An 18,724-nucleotide genomic window follows, 5' to 3' on the forward strand; every position below is an offset into this window, starting at 1 on the left:
CTCCCATGCAGGTGCAGGGGCCCAAGGACTGATTTCCCAGGCACATTAGCAGAGAGTTGGATCAGAAGTAGAGCAGCTGGGACTCGAACCGGATCCACATGGGATGCTGGCATTGCTTGCGGTGGCTTTACCCACTATGCCACAGCACCAGCCTCTAGGTCATACATTCTATCTCCCTCTAAAAGTGCCACAAAGAGTCCTTAAGCAACCTGAGTGTCACCACTATTTTAATGGCATTTTGGGCGGCAGCATGGGGGCAGAGGGGAAGAGAGTCAGACTCGCCCCAGGAGCAGAGAGCTCAGGCTTGCAAGGCGACTTCCCCGCAGGTCCCGCCATCCTCTTTCCACTGGACCAAGGCCACAAGCGTGCAGATCTCCATGGGCTGCAGCGTGATGGAGGCCAGGCCCACAGCAGGCACTGAGGGGTTTGGTATGGGGCCTGGGCAGGGGAGACCCAAGAGTGAGAATTCCCCGCCCTCCTTCACTCCCTCCTCTGGGCCTGAATACCTGTGGGTCTCCAGATGTCCCCGCAGGGCTCATCCTGGACATTAAACTCTTTCTTCAAGCCTAAATACTACTGCTAGACACCCTACCCCACACATTTCTCTGCAATGCCTGGCCCTTGCCCTCATACCCTCAAAGCAACCCCAGAACTAGACAACCACGGAGACCCTTGAAACTTGTTCCCGGGCCCAAATGCTCAACCCACACGACCTATTGCTCGCTTGCTGAACCCACTTTGGACCTTGAAGACCTGAGCCTGGATCTTTCCAGGGTTTTCAGGTTCTACACTGGATCCTGGCCCACATTCCCATGCCTCATACAGTGCCCCCAGCTGCCAGCCCCAGGCAGGAGACCACCCCTCCCACGCTGGGTGCGCACCAGTGTCTGGTGTCACTTGAGCCTGAAGGCGCTGGCCTGGGGCTGGTTGGCCGCCAGCGTGGTCTCCTGCAGGCAGGTGATGGTGAAGGTGGAGAACAGGTTCTGCGGGAACAGTAGAAAGGACCTGATCAGTGGGGGCAAAGGTGACTTCCCCCCACCCCGTTCCATCTCTCCCTCATACCCATTTCCGGTCTGTTTCTCACCTCTGCTCTCTTAATCTGTAAATCCAAGGTCACATGGGAGCTCAAGTTGCGGCCCGAGTCCTCCCCACTGGCAAACTGGTGCTTCAAGCACAGCAGCAGCGTCTCTGGGCCCCAGCGGGCCAGGGTGAGCAGGTGCACGGAGGGCGGGAGCTCCTGGCACAGCCCTGAGAACTGCGGGGAGATGGAGGCGGGGCTGAGTCAGAGAGGGGCTGGGCTTGAGGCAGGGTGGGCGGGGCTCAGAGAAGAGGAATGGACGGGATCTTGTAGGACTGAGCCAATGAGAGGACGAGGTGGTCCCAAGGTGGAGGAAGATTCCACCTGCCGGTGTCTGAGGCCCGAAGGGGCAGTACCGATGGCGTGAGGCCAGGGATGAAGATCAGGAAAAGGAGGAGTGGGATGGGCGAGGCAAGAGGGATGCATAAGGGGCGGGGCATCACCGAGGCGGGGCGGGGCCAAGACGGGGAGGTGGTGGCAGGGCAGGAGCTGGGGCTCTGCTCTATCCTGCGGAGGCGGGGGCGGGACCACCGAGGCGGCAGACCTAACCAACCAGCTCCCAAGTGCAGCGGAGGTCCCCCGAGGTGGCTCCCAACCGGGCCAACAAAACCCGCAGCCAAGCCCCACCCTCCACAGGCTCCAATCGCATTCTGTCTCTGCCTACAGTGCCGGCCCTCACCTCGGTGATCTGGGCTGTTCCGGAAGCTCCAGCCTGCATATGTCACCAGGGGTCACCAGCAGGTGCACCCAATCCTAGGAGTCCCATAGAGCCTTAGCCTGGCCCCTGTGACCACCCTGAGTCTCTGGCAAGCCTGGGCCTGTCACGAGGAGGACTTAGAGCAGTTTATGGTCTCGGATTCAGAGCTCAGGCCCCGCGGTGAGGGCCCACGGGAGCACCCAGGGCAATTCTGTGGGTCCTCTTTGCCAGTACCTCCCTCTGCAAGGACGACTGGATATTTTTTTCAAGAGCTACAGGGATGGCAAGGCCCAAAGCACCACCTATGCCCCCTGAGAAATGTGAACAAACTGGGGGGACAGGCTCTGCAATGGTGCCTTTTATCTCCTATGTGATCAGTCAGATGGGCTCACGGTGTGCACAACCCAAGACACAAGTCAGGCCAGTTTCCTGTTAGAATGGAAAAAAGGGAAGTTCCTTTCAGAGTGGACTAGATGCCTGCTTCTCCCTCGAAAAGCTGCATTTAGCAGGTCCAAATACCAGTCTCACACTTCTGAGTTTCTAGTTTTATATGGAGAATGGAAAGACAAGGTTACCTAGGAGCTGGTGCTGTGGCACAGATGGTTAACGCCCTGGCCTGAAGCAACAGCATCCCATATGGGCACCGATTCAATCCCAGCTGCTCCACTTCCAATCCAGCTCTGTGCTATGGCCTGAGAAAGCAGTAGAAGATGGTCCAAGTCCTTGGGCCCCCACACTCACATGGGAGATCCAAAAGAAGCTCCTGGCTCCTGGTTTCAGATCGGTGCAGCTCCAGCTGTTGGGGCTGATTGGGAAGTGAACCAGCAGATGGAATTCTTCTTTCTCTCTCTGCTTCTCCTTCTCTGTGTAACTCTTTCAAATAAATAAATAAATCTTACAAAAACGGAAGAGAATGCTCATATGGAATCAACCCAGATGTCTATCAACTGAAGACTAGATAAAGAAATTATGGTATATACACACTATGGAATACTACAGAGAGGCAAAAAATAAAATGAAATCCTGTCGTTTGCAATAAAATGGATGCAACTGGAAACCATTATACTTAGTGAAATAAGCCAGTCCCCAAAAGACAAATTCCACTGTTGTCTCTGATCTGTGGTAACCAATAGAGAACCTAAAAGCCAATCTATGGGAATGAAATTGACATTTTGCAATGCGATGATTTTTTTTTATTTTTTGACAGGCAGAGTGGACAGTGAGAGAGAGAGACGGAGAGAAAGGTCTTCCTTTTGCCATTGGTTCACCTTCCAATGGCTGCCACTGCTGGCACAACGTGCTGATCTGAAGCCAGGAGCCAGGTGTTTCTCCTGGTTTCTCATGCGGGTGCAGGGCCCAAGGACTTGGGCCATCCTCCACTGCACTCCTGGGACACAGCAGAGAGCTGGACTGGAAGTGGGGCAACCGGGACAGAATCCGGTGCCCCTACCAGGACTAGAGCCTGGTATGCCGGCACTGCAGGGCTGAGGGTTAGCCTATTGAGCTGCGGCGCCGGCCTGCAATGCGATAATTTTGAAGAGCTCTTTTCTTGACTGTTGAGAAACAATGTGTTTTGCTCATTTGTTAGTTTTTGTATTTTGTTCATATTGTTAGTTGAACTCTCTACTTAGTGTAGGATTAATCTTATGAGTATAAAGTAAACTGAAAATAGATCTTTGTAAAAAAATAAGAATGAGAATGGGAGAAAGAAAGGTGGGAGTGCAGGCGAGATGGTGGTAGGGTGGGAAGAATCACTATGTTCCTAAATTTGTCTATATGAAATGCATGAAGTACGTGTGCCTTAAATAAAATTTAAAAAAGAAGGCTCAATTTTATTTGCTTTTTACATTACTTGAAAGTGCATAGAGGCCGGCGCCGTGGCTCAACAGGCTAATCCTCTGCCTAGTGGCGCCGGCACACCAGGTTCTAGTCCCGGTCGGGGCACAGGATTCTGTCCTGGTTGCCCCTCTTCCAGGCCAGCTCTCTGCTATGGCCTGGGAGTGCAGTGGAGGATGGCCCAAGTGCTTGGGCCTTGCACCCCATGGGAGACCAGGAGAAGCACCTGCTCCTGCCTTCGGATCAGTGCGGCAACCACAGCGCGCCGGCCGCGGCGGCCATTGGAGGGTGAACCAACGGCAAAAGGAATACCTTTCTCTCTGTCTCTCTCTCTCTCTCTCTCACACTGTCCACTCTGCCTGTCAAAAATTTAAAAAAAGTGCATAGAGTTGAATTTCATCACATAGCACACAGTTATGTGGGGAACAGTAGAAAGGAGAATTAGAGAAGATCGGAATTCATGCACTTCAACACTTTTTCATGTGTGTTTGATGTTTTTCTCGATACTTTCTCACCTTAAACTTGTATTTGTGGATTTTGTAGGTTCACATACCTTTTCACAGAAATAACCAGTTAAATCCCGCACACTTGACTCAGAGTCCCCATTGATATCTCTTTAGAAACTAGAATAAACAATCACATCCAGGATATTAACATGAGAACTATTGAAGTATGAAACAGGGGAATGAACCCAAGATCCCTGCATGACCCTGTTACAGCCACACCTGTGAAGGGGATGGCTTGATGTTCCCTAGCAACCACTCATTTCCTTAACCATTTGTGTATTGATAGAATTTCCAAATGTGGTAGAGCGTGCCAATATCTCCCTAAGAAAAGTGGTGGAGTAGAGACCTCTGGGGCCTGTTGTGCAGTGAACATAGGAGAAAGAGAATTGCAATAGAACTGGATCCTGAACATGAGAATAAAAGCCAAAGTTATGAAACACACAATTATGTTAAATTCCACTTCACCAGGAGGAGCAGCTGGAGTAGGTTATACACATCAGCAACATCCATAAAAGAGGAAACATTGGCCTTGGATTCTCTGTGCTAGAAAATCTGTAAATGACTTTAGTTACCACGTAGAGTTTATCTTTAAGAATAGTAAAACATATGAACATGCGGCTGGCGCTGTGGCTCAATAGGCTAATCCTCAGCCTGTGATGCTGGCACACCGGGTTCTAGTATCAGTCGGGGCGCCAGATTCTGTCCCGGTTGCCCCTCTTCCAGGCCAGCTCTCTGCTATGGCCCAGGAGTGCAGAGGAGGATGGCCCAAGTCCTTGGGCCTTGCACCCCATGGGACACCAGGAGAAGCACCTGGCTCCTGGCTTCAGATCAGCGTGGAAGGAAGACCTTTCTCTCTGTCTCTCTCTCTCTCTCTCACTGTCCACTCTGCCTGTCAAAAAAAAAAACACATATGAACATGCTTTCCTGTAAAACAACAGAAATAGTCTTTTTGCTTTTGACTAGTTAAGCTTCTTGTGTGGTGAAGTATTAAGCCTTTGTACTGTAATGTAAATTTAAAATGTTATCTCAAAAATGAAAAAAAAATAAAGGAAAGGTAGGAAGAAAGAAGATGGGAGGGAAAGAGGGAGGGAGGAATGGAGGAATATCATTATGTTCTAGGAAGTGTGTGTATAAATCATACCAAATCTTTAAAAATTAACTAAAATTAAAATAAAAGCAAGATAAATGTGACACAGTACAGTACATGTCATAGAAAATAATTATTCCCAATATATCTTTACTATCCTATGATGAAGTGGCGATTTCCAAATATTCTCATCCAATGTTTAGAAAGACTTTGGGTAAGTAGGGAAGAGAAGGTATTTGGATACTGAAGAGAGTAGAAGGCTTAATAAGTGAGTTGCTTCAACTCAATAGAGAGGTTGAGATGAAGCAATGAAACTCCAGGACACAAACAGAAGGCCTGGGTTCTATGTTTGCAATGTGATAGAGGAATCCAAATTCCAAACTCTGGGGCACTGAGCTCTACAATGACGAGCACTTACTCTGATCCAAAGCTATGGCCTCATTTATGCGTTCACTCTGAAGAGTCTTTTCAGAGTCCTCTTTACATCTGTGTTCCTCAGACTGTAGATGAAGGGGTTCAGCATGGGGGTGACCACGGTGTACATCACCGAGGCTGTTGCAGTTGAGCCTGAGTCATGGTTTGCAGCAGAACTAAGGTAAACTCCTAGACCTGTGCAATAGAATAAGGAGACAATGGAGAGGTGAGAGGCACAGGTGGAGAATGCTTTATACTTCCCCTGAGCTGAGGGGATTACACGGATTGAGGAGATGATCTTGGAGTAGGAGTACAGGATCCCAGCCAGGGGACCCACAGCCAGCAGTATAATTGCAATTACATGACCACGTCATTAAGGAAAGTATCAAAACAGGCAAGTTGGGTCACCTGGTTCAGCTCACAGAAGAAGTGGGGGATTTCCACTTGAGTGTGCAAGACAGCTGCAGCACCATTTAGCTTTGCAACAAGGCATGAAGGACACTGATGACCCAGCACAACAGAACCAGCTGCATACAGAGCCTGGGGTTCATGATGACCATGTAGTGCAGGGGGTGACAGATGGCCACAAACTTGTCACAGGCATTCATGGCCAGGATAAAGTTGTCCAACTCTAACAAAAATCATCTGGGTGATGCAGCCTGCACAGCTGATGGCTTTGCTCTGCATCTGGAAGTTCACCAGCATCTTGGGGACGGTGGTGGAGGAGAAGCAGACATCCACCAAGGACAGGTTGGAGGGGAAGAAGTACATGGGTGTGTGGAGGTGGGGGTGTGAGAGGATGGCCAGCACAATGAGTAGGTTCCCAGCCACAGTGACCAGGTACATGGAGAGGAAGAGCCCGAATATGAGGGGCTGCAGTGCTGGGTCCTCTGAGAATCCCAGGAGAAATCTTGATAGTCATGTCTCATTGCCTGGTTCCATTTGTTTGAGTTGACCACCAGCTAAGAGAAAAATAACAAGACAGTGTGTCATACACAGAGTCCTTCCTCACACAGTTGAAAAATGCTAAGATTTATTTATTTTTTTAATATGTGGGAGTTTATTTTTATATTTTTTATTTAGTGAATATAAATTTCCAAAGTACAGCTCATGGATTACAAAGGCTTCCCCCCCACAACTCCTCCCCCCCCCGCAACCCTCCCCCCTCCCACTCGCTCTCCCCTTCCATTCCCATCAAGATTCATTTTGAATTCTCTTTATATATAGAAAATCAGTTTAGTATATATATAAAAAATGCTAAGATTTATATTTAGCAGTCAGACAACTGATTTATGTTTATTGTTTATGGATCTGATCCCCTGTAGGAACCTCCCTACTGGTGCCTCTGAGTAGGGGTGCTGACTGGGCTCTTGCCTTGGTGCCCATCCCAGCCCCATTACAATTCTTTAATAGGAGGCGGCAGCTGATGTTTTAATAAGTTGGATTCTTACAACCCATGTGGGAGACTGAGATGGAAGTCTGGGCTTCTCTCTGACCTGGCCCTACCTCAAGTTTTGTAGGTATTTGGGGTGTGACCCAGCAATTACGATATTTCTCTCTATGCCTTCTGGATTTTCCTTTTGGTGTGTGTTCCTCTGTCTTTCCCATAGAATGATTATAACTAAATTTAAAAACAACAGACAGGTCCTCACCCTATTTTTTTTCTTCAAAGCAAAAGGTGATTCGACCCAACGTCTACTTTTACTGAAACTGCTTGCTGCTTCTTAATCAGCTCTGACAGAGCTTCCATTTCAACCATTTTGCCTGGTTTCAATGGACACTTCTGTTTCTCAACATCACAAGTAAATACAATAACTGAATAGCAAGCAAGCAAAGGGAAAACGTGATCTTGTTATTGGAAAGAGACAGGCTTGACCATCAGGTGACCCTGAAGCTGAAGTTCTCAGCTTCCCTTCTCTGAGCATTTCCTGTGGTACCTGCTGGGTTCTCAGACTGACCGGCAAGGATTCTCTGTTTGAAGTGTGAGTCCTCCCTGGATGGCTGATGGTGGAGGCTGAAGTAGAAAGAAGTAAATCATCCGTCCCTGAGTCAGATGATGAGTCCAAAAGCGAACACACTTGGTGGACAACAGCAGGGCAATACCACAGCTCTCTTCCTGCTCATTAGGCACATCTCCCTCTTGTTACCCCAATCTTCCAGTCCCTGATTTCCCATGGGGATGCTGGGCTTGGCAGGAGTGAATATTCCTGCTGACTGTCTACTCCCAAGAGACCAGGTTAGCAGTCAGGTGAACCCAGATCTCATGGTTCCTTCTCTTGAACTCCTCTCATTCCAGAAGTCAAATCTCTCAGGCACTTAATTTCTTTGACATAAAGGTTTCAGGGTTGGCACTGTGGCATAGCCAGTAAAGCCACTGCTTGCAGAGCAAGCATTCCGTATGGGCACTGGTTTCAGTCCTGGCTGCTTCACCTCTGACCCAGCTCCCTGCTAATGCTCTTGGGAAAGCAGTGGAGGATGGTCCAAGTGCTTGGGCCCCTGCACCCACATGGGAGACCTGGGAGAAGCTCCAGGATCCTGGCTTCTGATAAGCTCAGTTCCAGCCCTTGTGGCCATTTGAGGAGTGAACCAGCAGATGAAAGACCCCCCCCCGCCTCTCTGTAACTCTACCTTTCAGATAAATAAATAAACAAACTTTTTTTTAAAAAAAGCCTTATCCAATGGAAAGCCAAGATACCATGGAAAAGAAAAAAGAAGAAGACCTAAATGAAAGATCTCTGTTAGTGAGATCCCAGTCGAAAGAACGGGGCCATCAAAGAAAGAGGTACCTTTCTCTGAAGGGAGGAGAGAACTTCCACTTTGACTATGACCCTGTTGGAATAAGATCAAAGTCAGTGAACCCTTAAGGCTTCCATAGCCTTGGCAACTCATGACTAGAGCCTAGGGAGATTACTGACGCCATAAACAAGAGTGTCAAATTGTTAAGTCAACAACAGGAGTCACTGTGTACTTACTTCTCAGGTGGGATCTGTCATTAATGTGTTGTCCAATGTGAAGTGATGCTATAACTAGTACTGAAACAGTATTTTTACACTTTGTGTTTCTGTGTGGGTTCAAACTGTTGAAATCTTTACTTAATATATACTAAATCAATCTTCTGTATATAAAGATAATTGAAAATGAATCTTGAAGTGAATGGAATGGGAGAGGGAGCGGGAGATGGGAGGGGTACGAGTTGGAGGGAAATTATGGGGGGGGAAGCCATTGTAATCCATAAACTGTACTTTGGAAATTTATATTTACTAAATAAAAGTTAAAAAAAGAAGAAGAAAAAGCCTTATCCAGAGTCCAAGACCAAATAACTTTTCTCAAAGAGGTTCCTAGCATCTTTGACCAAAAATTTTGTTGGGGACCCCACTCCTGAAATCTCCAGAAAATTGTTACATTCCCTCCTCAAGAAGAGGAAAAGTCATTGGCTGATGTAAAATCAGAGAACTTTCACTTGTTAAAATTTGATAGCTTATTGCACGATAAGAGCTTTCATTTAGTTCCTCATTACAGAATACTTGTTGACTTAAAGGGATATGCTTGTTTACAGCTTTATCTCATTTTATTTGAAACTCAATTTATGTGGGATGGTGTAATGTGTTGGTGCATGTTAGACATTTTCCATTTCTTTGAGTTGGGAACATCCATAATCCTCTTTTCTAGCTGTTTGGAAACACAGAGAGTGTTATTATTAGCTATAGTCCCCCTGCTGTGCAGTAGGCACCAGGACTTTCTCCTCTCATCAGCTGAGATGGTGGAAGCATCCTCCCCTCCCACTCAGTCTCCTTGGCCTTTGGCAAACTCTATTCTATTGCCCACTTTGTGAGCTGACTTTAGGATTCCGGTTATGAGTGATATGATGCAGCATTTGTCCTTGCTTGCCTGGCTTATTTCATTTACCACAATGTCCTCCAGGTTCATCTATATTGTCCAAAATGAAAGCATTTCACTTTTAACATGGCAAAATAGTTTTCTATTGTGTGTATGTGTCATGTTAAAATGTTTTATTTAGGCTGGCGCCGTGGCTCAATAGGCTAATCCTCCGCCTGTGGAAACAGCACACCGGGTTCTAGTCCCAGTTGGGGTGCTGGATTCTGTCCTAGTTGCCTCTCTTCCAGGCCAGCTCTCTGCTATGGCCCGGGAGTGCAGTGGAGGATGACCCAAGTCCTTGGGCCCTGCACTCGCATGGGAGACCAGGGGAAGCATCTGGCTCCTGGCTTCGGATCAGCATGGTGCGCCAGCCGCAGTGCACCGACCGTGGCGGCCATTGGAGGGTGAACCAACGGCAAAAGGAAGACCTTTCTCTCTGTCTCTCTCTCTCACTGTCCACTCTGCCTGTCAAAAAATGTATTTATTTATGTCCATTTAAATGCTGAGAGACAGAGATTGAGAAAGACAGATTTCCATCCATTCGTTACTCTCCCACATGCCTACATCAACAGGGTCTGGGGCAGGCTGAAGCCAGGAGCCCAGGACTCAATCAGAGCAGTAGGAATCCAAGTACATTAGCCATCACCTGATGCCTTCTAGAATGTTCAGTAGCCGGACAATTACTCAGAAACAAAGAAGGAACTTGAACCCAGAAAGTCTGTATGGACCATGGCCATCCCAAGAGGTATCTTAAGGTTAAGCTCTCTGCCAAAATCCCAGCCCCTGGACATCCATTTACATAGCCCTCCATAATTTCCCTAATTGACACCCCCTCCAAGTCCTAGAGAAAAGCCTGCGTTCTTCCTGTTTGAGATGCAAGTTTTCTACACTGTCTTCTTTAAAGGGCTGTGACCATGTAAATCAGATCAAAACTGACTCCTCCCACTTGTAAAGACAGTTCACCTCCAGGTATGCTTCAGACTAGGGGACTTCCCAGTGTTCCACCTGCTGCCTGGAGGAAATGCAGCTATAACATCTTAGCATCTTAGCATCTGTCTGTCCTGTGTGTGCACATATGAGTGTTGGTGTGCTATGTCCATATGTGTTATGTCCATAGATAAAATGACAGCTATAACATCTTAGCATCTATTTGTCAATGTGTGTGCACATTGTGCATATGTGTGTTGTTAACTTATGTGCATGTATGTGCTTGTGTCCATACATGATGCCACATTAACTTTGAATTAAGTGGGCACTCCAAAATCACATGAAATCAACCCAAATGTATTCCAAAATGTATATGATTTGGAAAAATACTCACTAAACAAGGCTGGCTTGATGTTTTGTTTTAGTGATAAACAGTGGGGTTTATGGTAAGCGAAACACTCATGTCTTTAACTTTAGGACTGTAGCTTAGATGATTGCCTTGCCTTCACACACTGTTGAGATGGTTAACAGGGAAATAACAGGAGCTGATTTCTGGCTAGGATTGTTCAATGATGTGTACAATTTGCATGGAAAACTCAAACATAATTGATAAGAAGGTGAAAACTAGGTGAATGTTTCATAAACATTAGTAAATGGACTGTTGTCTCCAAAATCTTTTCCATTATCTGAAATATTTTTTTTGACAGGCAGAGTGGACAGTAGAGAGAGAGACAGAGAGAAAGGTCTTCCTTTTTGCCGTTGGTTCATCCTCCAGTGGCCGCCGCAGTAGGCGCGCTGCGGCTGGTGCACCGCGCCAATCCGATGGCAGGAGCCAGATGCTTCTCCTGGTCTCCCATGTGGGTGCAGGGCCCAAGCACTTGGGCCATCCTCCACTGCACTCCCTGGCCACAGCAGAGAGCTGGACTGGAAGAGGGGCAACCGGGACAGGATCGGTGCCCCAACCGGGACTAGAACCTGGTGTGCCGGCGCTGCAAGGTGGAGGATTAGCCTAGTGAGCCGCGGCGCCGGCCCATTATCTGAAATATTAAGGATATATGAGGTTAACTAAAATATTAGGCTGATAGTCCTTGTCATTTCTAAAGAGTTCAAAGAGTAAACATGAACTATGATGCATGAGTTAAAGGTGCTAGACTTGAAACATCCTTCATCTATGGTTTAAAGCAGCTAAATAGACTTGGCTTGCTCACAGGAACTGTGTTAGGAGAAAATGACACTCGTTTCAGGAGAAGATGCAATGCTGTTTGCCCATTCATACTTGCTAAGATTTAAAAGTCTTTTTTAAAAAAGATTTTATTTAGGGCTGGCACCGCGGCTCACTAGGCTAATCCTCTGCCTGCGGTGCTGGCACCCCAGGTTCTAGTCCCAGTTGGGGCACCAGATTCTGTTCTGGTTGCTCCTCTTCCAGGCCAGCTCTCTGCTGTGGACTGGGAAGGCAGTGGAGGATGGCCCAAGCGCTTGGGTCCTGCACCTGCATGGAAGACCAGGAGGAAGCATCTGGCTCCTGGTTTCAGATTGGCACAGCGTGCCGGCCATAGCAGCCATTAGGGGAGTGAACCAATGGAAGGAAGACCTTTCTCTCTTTCTCTCTCTCTCTCTCACTGTCTAATTCTGCCTGTCAAAAAAAAAGATTTGATTTACTTATTTGAAAGGCATAGTTACAGATAGAGGGAGAGAGAGGGAGAGAGAGAGTGAGACAGTGAGAGAGAGAGAGACACACAGAGAGAGTGTGTCTTCCATCTGCTGGTTCACTTGCCAAATGGCCACAATGGCTGGAGCTGGGCTGATCCAAAGCTAAGAGCCAGGAGCTTCTTCCAAGTCTCCCATGGAGGTGCAGGGGCCCAAGACCATAGCAAAAAGCTGGATCAGAAGTGGAGCAGCCAGGACTCAAACAGGCACAAATATGGGATGCCGGCACTGCATGCAGCAGCTTAACCTTCTACACCACAGTGCCGGCCCCTGTAATTCTTTTCTTTCTTTCTTTTTTTAAATATTTATTTATTTGAAAATCAGAGTTACACAGAGGAGAGACAGAAAGAGAGGTTTTCCATCCATTGGTTCACTCCCTAGATGACTGGAATGGCCGGAACTGTGCTGATCTGAAGCCAGGAGCCAGGAGCTTCTTCTGGGTCTCCCACGCAGGTGCAGGGGCCCAAGGACTTGGGCCATCTTCTACTGCTATCCCAGGTCATAAAGAAAGGGGGATTGGGAATGGAGTAGCTGGGACTCAAACTGGGACCCATATGGGATGCTGGGACTGCAAGTGGCGGCTTTACCCACTATGCCACAGTGCTGGCCCCTGAAATTATTTATCCATCAAGCTAAATAAGCATGTGGGTTTGATAACCATTTACTTTATCTAATCAGATTGCCTTGCTAGCTTTTGTCTTTGTATATTTGCTTGCATTCTTTAAGACATGATAACTTTAGATATTATTTTCCTCTTCCCATTTTATTTGGAAATCTCTGACAATTCATTGGGAATCACTTATTCATTTGGATGTCTGTACATGATTTGCATTTAAAAATAAAAAGTATGAGGCTGGCATTTGGCGTACTGTGTAAAGCCACTGCCTGCAATGCCGGCACTCAATATGGGTGCTGGATCATATCCTGGTTACTCCACTTCTGCTGGCCTGGGTTCATGGGCCCCTGCACCCATGTGGGAGACCTGGAAGAAGCTCCTGGCTTGTGGCTTCGGATCATCCCAGCTCCTGCTGTTGTGGCCATTTGGGGACTCAACCAGCAGATAGAGGACCTGAATCTTTCTCTCTCTCTCTCTCTCTCTCTCTCTCTCTCTCTCTCTCTCTCTCTCTCTCTCTCTCTCTCTCCATCTGTAACTCTGCCTTTCAATAAATAAAATCTTTTCTTAAAAAAAGAGAGTGTGTCAGATTCCAATATTTCTCAATTGCCTGTTTCTGTTTATTTCATTCTCCAACTTTCTCACACTGATGTGAAACGCAAGCTTCATCACAGAACACAGAAAGAGGTTCCATAATGTCCAGAACACCACATTGTGTAAATAAGAATATGCATTTTTATTTATATATTTTATTATGAGAAAACGTGTTCAGAATATGATGACGGCACATGATTGTGTGGTGAAAAAGAGATGAATGAGAATTATATCAGAATTATTATTCATAAAGGATATGACCCCCAAAAAGCATGTCCTGTTGAGGTGTTTTTCACTTCTTTTCATTTATGCTTTAAAATATTTTTATATGTTTACTTTCAGTTTGCTTGAATTACAGAGAGACATGTAGAGAGACAGAGATAAAGAAGAGAGACAAGGATATGTGTGTGTGGACATATGGAGAGAGAGAGAGAAAGAGAGAGAGAGAGAGAGAGAGAGAGAGAGAGAGAGAGAGAGAGAGAATCTTCCATCCTTTGTGTTACTCCCCAGATGTCTGCAGTAACCAGTGCTGGGCAAGACTAAAGCCAGAAGCCATGGATGCAAATTTTGTCTCGCACATGTGTCTCAGGACCCAAGTGCTTGAGCCATCAACTGATGCCTCCTGGGAAAAAGAAGCTGGACTGGCCATGGAGATGGGACCATAACCCAGGTCCACTCACATGGGGCATAGTCACAGCAGCAGCGGCTTGAGTGATAACACCAAGCACCCATGGCATTTGCAAGTTTGCTTGTGGATAGTTTCAGATTAATGTGCACTTTTAAGAAATACACTTTAACTCAGTTCCCTCCATGGTAGCATCTTGCAAAAGATGGTAAAATATCACACATGGGGGGCCAGTACTATGGCGCAATAGGTTAATCCTCTCCCTGCAGCACCAGCATCCCATATAGGCTCCAGTTCTGATGCTGGCTGCTCCTCTTCCCACCCAGCTCTCTGCTATGGCCTGGGAAAGCAGTAGAAGATGGCCCAAGTGCTTGGGCCCCTGCACCCACATGGGAGGCCTGAAAGAAGCTCCTGGCTCCTGGCTTCGGATCGGCACAGCTCTGGCCATTGCAGCCATATGGGGAGTGAACCAGCAGACAGAAGACCTCTCTCTGTCTCTCCCTCTCGCTGTCTGTAACTCTACCTCTCAAATAAATAAATAATCTTAAAAAATCATACACGGGCCACTAACACTAAGAACAACCAAAATACACAGCATGCACATAAAACGCTATGCATCAGAACCCCCAGTGTGGCTCATTCACATCCATAACCACATAATGCCCAACCTCTCTCCACCATTCATGTGTTGGAATCATTTCAAGATGCCGTTTAGATGATAAACATCTGTATGTTAAAGAGGGGTGAAGTAGATCCCCCCGGGGCCCTGTCCTGCAGACTCTGTAGTGGAAACTGTGGACATGGAGCTGGTGTAAAAACAAGACCTAGGGGCCAGCGCTGTGGTGTAGGGGGTTAAGCCAACACCTGAAGTGCTGGCATCCCATATGGGTGCTGGTTCGAGTTCCGGCTGCTCCACTTCTGACCCGGATCTCTGCTGTGGCCTGGGAAAACAGTGGAAGATGGCCCAAATCCTTTGGTCTTTGCATCCACGTGGGAGATCCATTAGAATCTCCTGGCTCCTGGCTTTGGATTGGCCCAGCTCTGGCCATTACAGCCACTAGGGGAGTGAACCAGCAGATGGAAGACTTTCTCTCTTCCCACCCCCTTTTCCCCTCCATAACTCTGCCTTTCAAATAAATTACTAAATCTTTAAAAGAAAAAGAAGCAGGATCCTATATATGAGACTAAAACCCAATGATAAGTAATAAGCACATGAATGTATTAAATGACACATTATCTGGGAGAGATATTAAAGTATGATAAACAGAAATGATTCATTTTATAAAAGAGAAAAAATATGGTTTCAGAATTGCATACTACAGATTTCATAAATGACTTTAGTTTGCACAAGTATTGTAACCATGGAAGTAAAATGCATGACTTTTAAAATTTAATTTTATTTAAGGTATACAGATCTCATGTATTTCCTGTACACAGATTCAGGAACACAGTGATTCTTCCCACCCTACCTCCCTCCCGCCCACACTCCTTTTTTTTTTGACAGGCATAGTGGACAGTGAAAGAGAGAGAGACAGAGAGAAAGGTCTTCCTTTTTCCGTTGGTTCACCCCACAATGGCCACTGTGGCCAGCGCACCGCGCTGATCTGAAGCCAGGAGCCAGGTGCTTCCCCTCATCTCCCATGTGGGTGCAGGGCCCAAGCATTTGAGCCATCCTCCACTGCACTCCCGGGCCACAGCAGAGAGCTGGACTGGAAGAGGGGCAACTGGGACAGAATCTGGCACCCCGACCAGGACTAGAACCCGATGTGCCGGCGCTGCAGGCAGAGGATTAACCTAGCAAGCTGTGGCGCCTACCCACACTCCTATTCTTCTTCCTCCTCCCTCTCCTATTCCCATTCCTGTATTTTACAAAGATATCAGTTAACTTTATACTTGTTAGATTAACCCTCCACTAAGACACTACTCAGTACACTATATGTTAACTAGGAAAACTGATAAGGTATTCTTACTGTCCCATGAGGAAATAGAAATTTCTATTTCTGTTTCAATGTCAGGAATAACTTTGGGAAAGAAGGAAAACATCAAAGGGGAAAATACAGGATACTGAAGAGAGCAGAGTGTAATAAGTGAGTTACTTAAGTTGTATAGAAAAGTTGATTTCAACAATCGAAACCCCAGTAAGTAACCAATGGGAGAAAATTCTGTTTTCACAATCAGATCTAAGAGTGAGAATTCCTGAAACTTTGCTTCCTGCTATCCTTGGCACTCCTTCAACCCTAAGGCAATTGCCAGTCATGCTTTCCTGCCTAGAAATCTTTTCAGAGCCCTCTTTATCTCTTTATTCCTCAGACTGTAGATGAAGGGGTTCAGCATGGGGGTGACCACAGTGTACATCACCGAGGCTGTTGCAGTTGAGTGTGAGTCTTGGGTAATGGGAGAAGTAATGTACACACCTAGCCCTGTGCAATAAAATAAGGAGACGACGGAGAGGTGAGAGGCACAGGTGGAAAATGCTTTATACTTCCCCTGAGCTGAGGAGATTGCACGGATGGAGGAGACGATCTTAGAGTAGGAGTAAAGGATCCCAGCCATGGGGCCTCCTCCCAGGAGCACGACTGTAATATAGATGACCACATCATTCAGAAAGGTGTCAGAGCAGGCACTGTGGATCATCTGATTCAGCTCACAGAAAAACTGGGGGACTTCTAGGTGTGTGCAGGACAGCTGTAGCACCAGGAGGCTGTGTAACAAGGCATGCAGGACACTGATGACCCAGCACACCAGGACCAGCTGCACACAGAGCCAGATGTTCATGATGACCATGTAGTGCAGGGGGTGACAGATGGCCACAAACCTGTCATAGGCCATCACAGCCAGGAGGAAGTTGTCTAAACCTCCAAAAAGCAAGTAGAAGTACATCTGGGTGATGCAGCCTGCATAGCTGATGGCTTTGCTCTGCGTCTGGATGTTCACCAGCATCTTGGGGACAGTGGTGGAGGTGAAGCAGATGTCCATCAAGGACAGGTTGGAGAGGAAGAAGTACATGGGTGTGTGGAGGTGAGCATCTGAGAGGATGGCCAGGATGATGAGCAGGTTCCCAGCCACGGTGACCAGGTACATGGAGAGGAAAAGCCCAAATATGAGGGGCTGCAGCTCTGGCTCCTCTGAGAATCCCAGGAGAAGAAATGTTGAAAGTCGTGTTTCGTTGCCTGGTTCCATTTGGCTGAGATGATGATCAGGAAGGACAAAAACAGCATGTCTACTTTTTGCACACATCATTGCCCTCAGAATTGAAATGCATGAATCATACTTACTTGTTGGAGTAGTGGTTTATGTATTTTGTGCATGGGTCTATCTGGTTCCATTTTGGAGACTCCCTGTTGGCATCCCCAAGTAGGGTTTCTATTTGGTTCTTGCTTAGGTTTGAGCTCTTACTCTGCTCCCTAATCCACCCTGGTTGGCAGCAAGTGTCATGCTATTTAGTTGGGTTCTTGCCACTGACATCAGAGATCCAGATGGAGTTTCCAGCTCCCGGCTTTCTCTGGGCAGAGCACTGACTGTTGCAGGCGTATGTGGAGTGATCCAGAGTACACTAAATCACTCTATGTCTCTTTCCCTCTGTGATTGTCTGCTTCTCCAACAAATGAAAACAAATATAGGTAAAATTGTAAGAAAATGCACTTACCTCATTTATATCCTTCCAGAGTCACCATTCTATTTTTCTCTTCCCTCGGATCCTTGTTATACTTTTCTTGGAGCCACTTCTCAATTTCTGCTCTATATGTTCTTCCAGCACCATCATTTTGTTGCCAACAAAGGAGTGCTGTGTGGCCAGTTTCAATGAACACTTCTGTTTTCCAGCATCACAGATAAATACAGTGAATAATTATCAAGCAGGCAGAGTAAGAATACAACCTGTTTATCTGAAATAGACTTGCTTGGACATCAGGTGACTTCGTGGAAACATTCTCAGTTTCCACTCTCAGAGCCTTTCCTGCAGTAGTGAGTGGGCTCTCAGGCTCACCTAGATGAGTTCTCTCAGAAGAGGACCCACCCATCTGGACAAGTGATTCTTCCCTGGATCACAGATGATGGAGATGGAGGCTTTAGAAGTCACAAGACAGCAGGAAGGAGTACAGCAGTGGTTCTAGAGTCAGATCGAGTCTCCAAAAACAACCACTGTGTTTTGTCCAGGTCAAGGTTGTACACTTGATGGACCACAGCAGAGGGTGGTATTTACAGCTCCCTGTCTCTGATCATTAGGCGCAGCTCCCTCTTGGTGTTCCAGCCTCTGCACTCCTGATTTCCCTGCAGGGACACTGGTCTGGGCAGAAAAAAAAAACATTTTTCCCCCTGCTGATTCTCTATCCCCAAGAGACCAGGTAAGAAGTCAGGTGTGTACTTAGCTGTCATTATTCTTTCTCTGTGAACTCCTCTGCTTCCTAGAGGTCAAATCTCCCATCAATTTATTTTTCTTGAGTTAAGATTTTCTCCAGGGTCAAAGAACTTATCTTGTTAGTTGCCTACAGCTTTCAAACATCTCTTGGGAATGCCAGTTCCTGACATCTGCAAGACTTTATATTCCCCTCCCTCTTTAAGAAGGGAAAACTATGGTGGACATTTGTTGTAGCCATTAAGATGCCATTGGGGTGCACAAGACTCATATAAGGGGTCCCTTTTTCAAGTCTAGGCTGTGCTTTTAATCCAGGTTCTACTGATGTTCACTGTGGGAGACAGCAGGTGATGGTTTATGTGGTTGGGTCCTTGGTACTCACATGGGAAAACCAGATAGTGGGTCCTGAT

The 18,724-nt window shown here is 46.8% G+C and overlaps 1 protein-coding gene and 1 pseudogene across 1 annotated transcript; both read right to left on the bottom strand.

Moving 5' to 3' along the window:
- Positions 1-893: 893 nt before the first annotated feature.
- On the bottom strand, positions 894-7,004 carry LOC133749279 (olfactory receptor 7A17-like; annotated as a pseudogene).
- A 9,209-nt stretch (positions 7,005-16,213) lies between these two features.
- LOC133749417 (olfactory receptor 7A17-like) lies at positions 16,214-17,140 on the bottom strand. The gene has a single exon (XM_062178564.1). The coding sequence runs from the start codon at positions 17,138-17,140 to the stop codon at positions 16,214-16,216; it is 927 nt and encodes a 308-aa protein (XP_062034548.1).
- Positions 17,141-18,724: the final 1,584 nt, after the last annotated feature.

This window comes from Lepus europaeus, chromosome 20 (genome assembly GCF_033115175.1).
Source record: "Lepus europaeus isolate LE1 chromosome 20, mLepTim1.pri, whole genome shotgun sequence".
In the NCBI taxonomy this organism is placed as follows: Eukaryota; Metazoa; Chordata; class Mammalia; order Lagomorpha; family Leporidae; genus Lepus; species Lepus europaeus.

Bases quoted from the DNA above. Each gene is read 5' to 3' on its own strand.
- LOC133749417 (XM_062178564.1), bottom strand. From the start codon at position 17,140: ATGGAACCAGGCAACGAAACACGACTTTCAACATTTCTTCTCCTGGGA.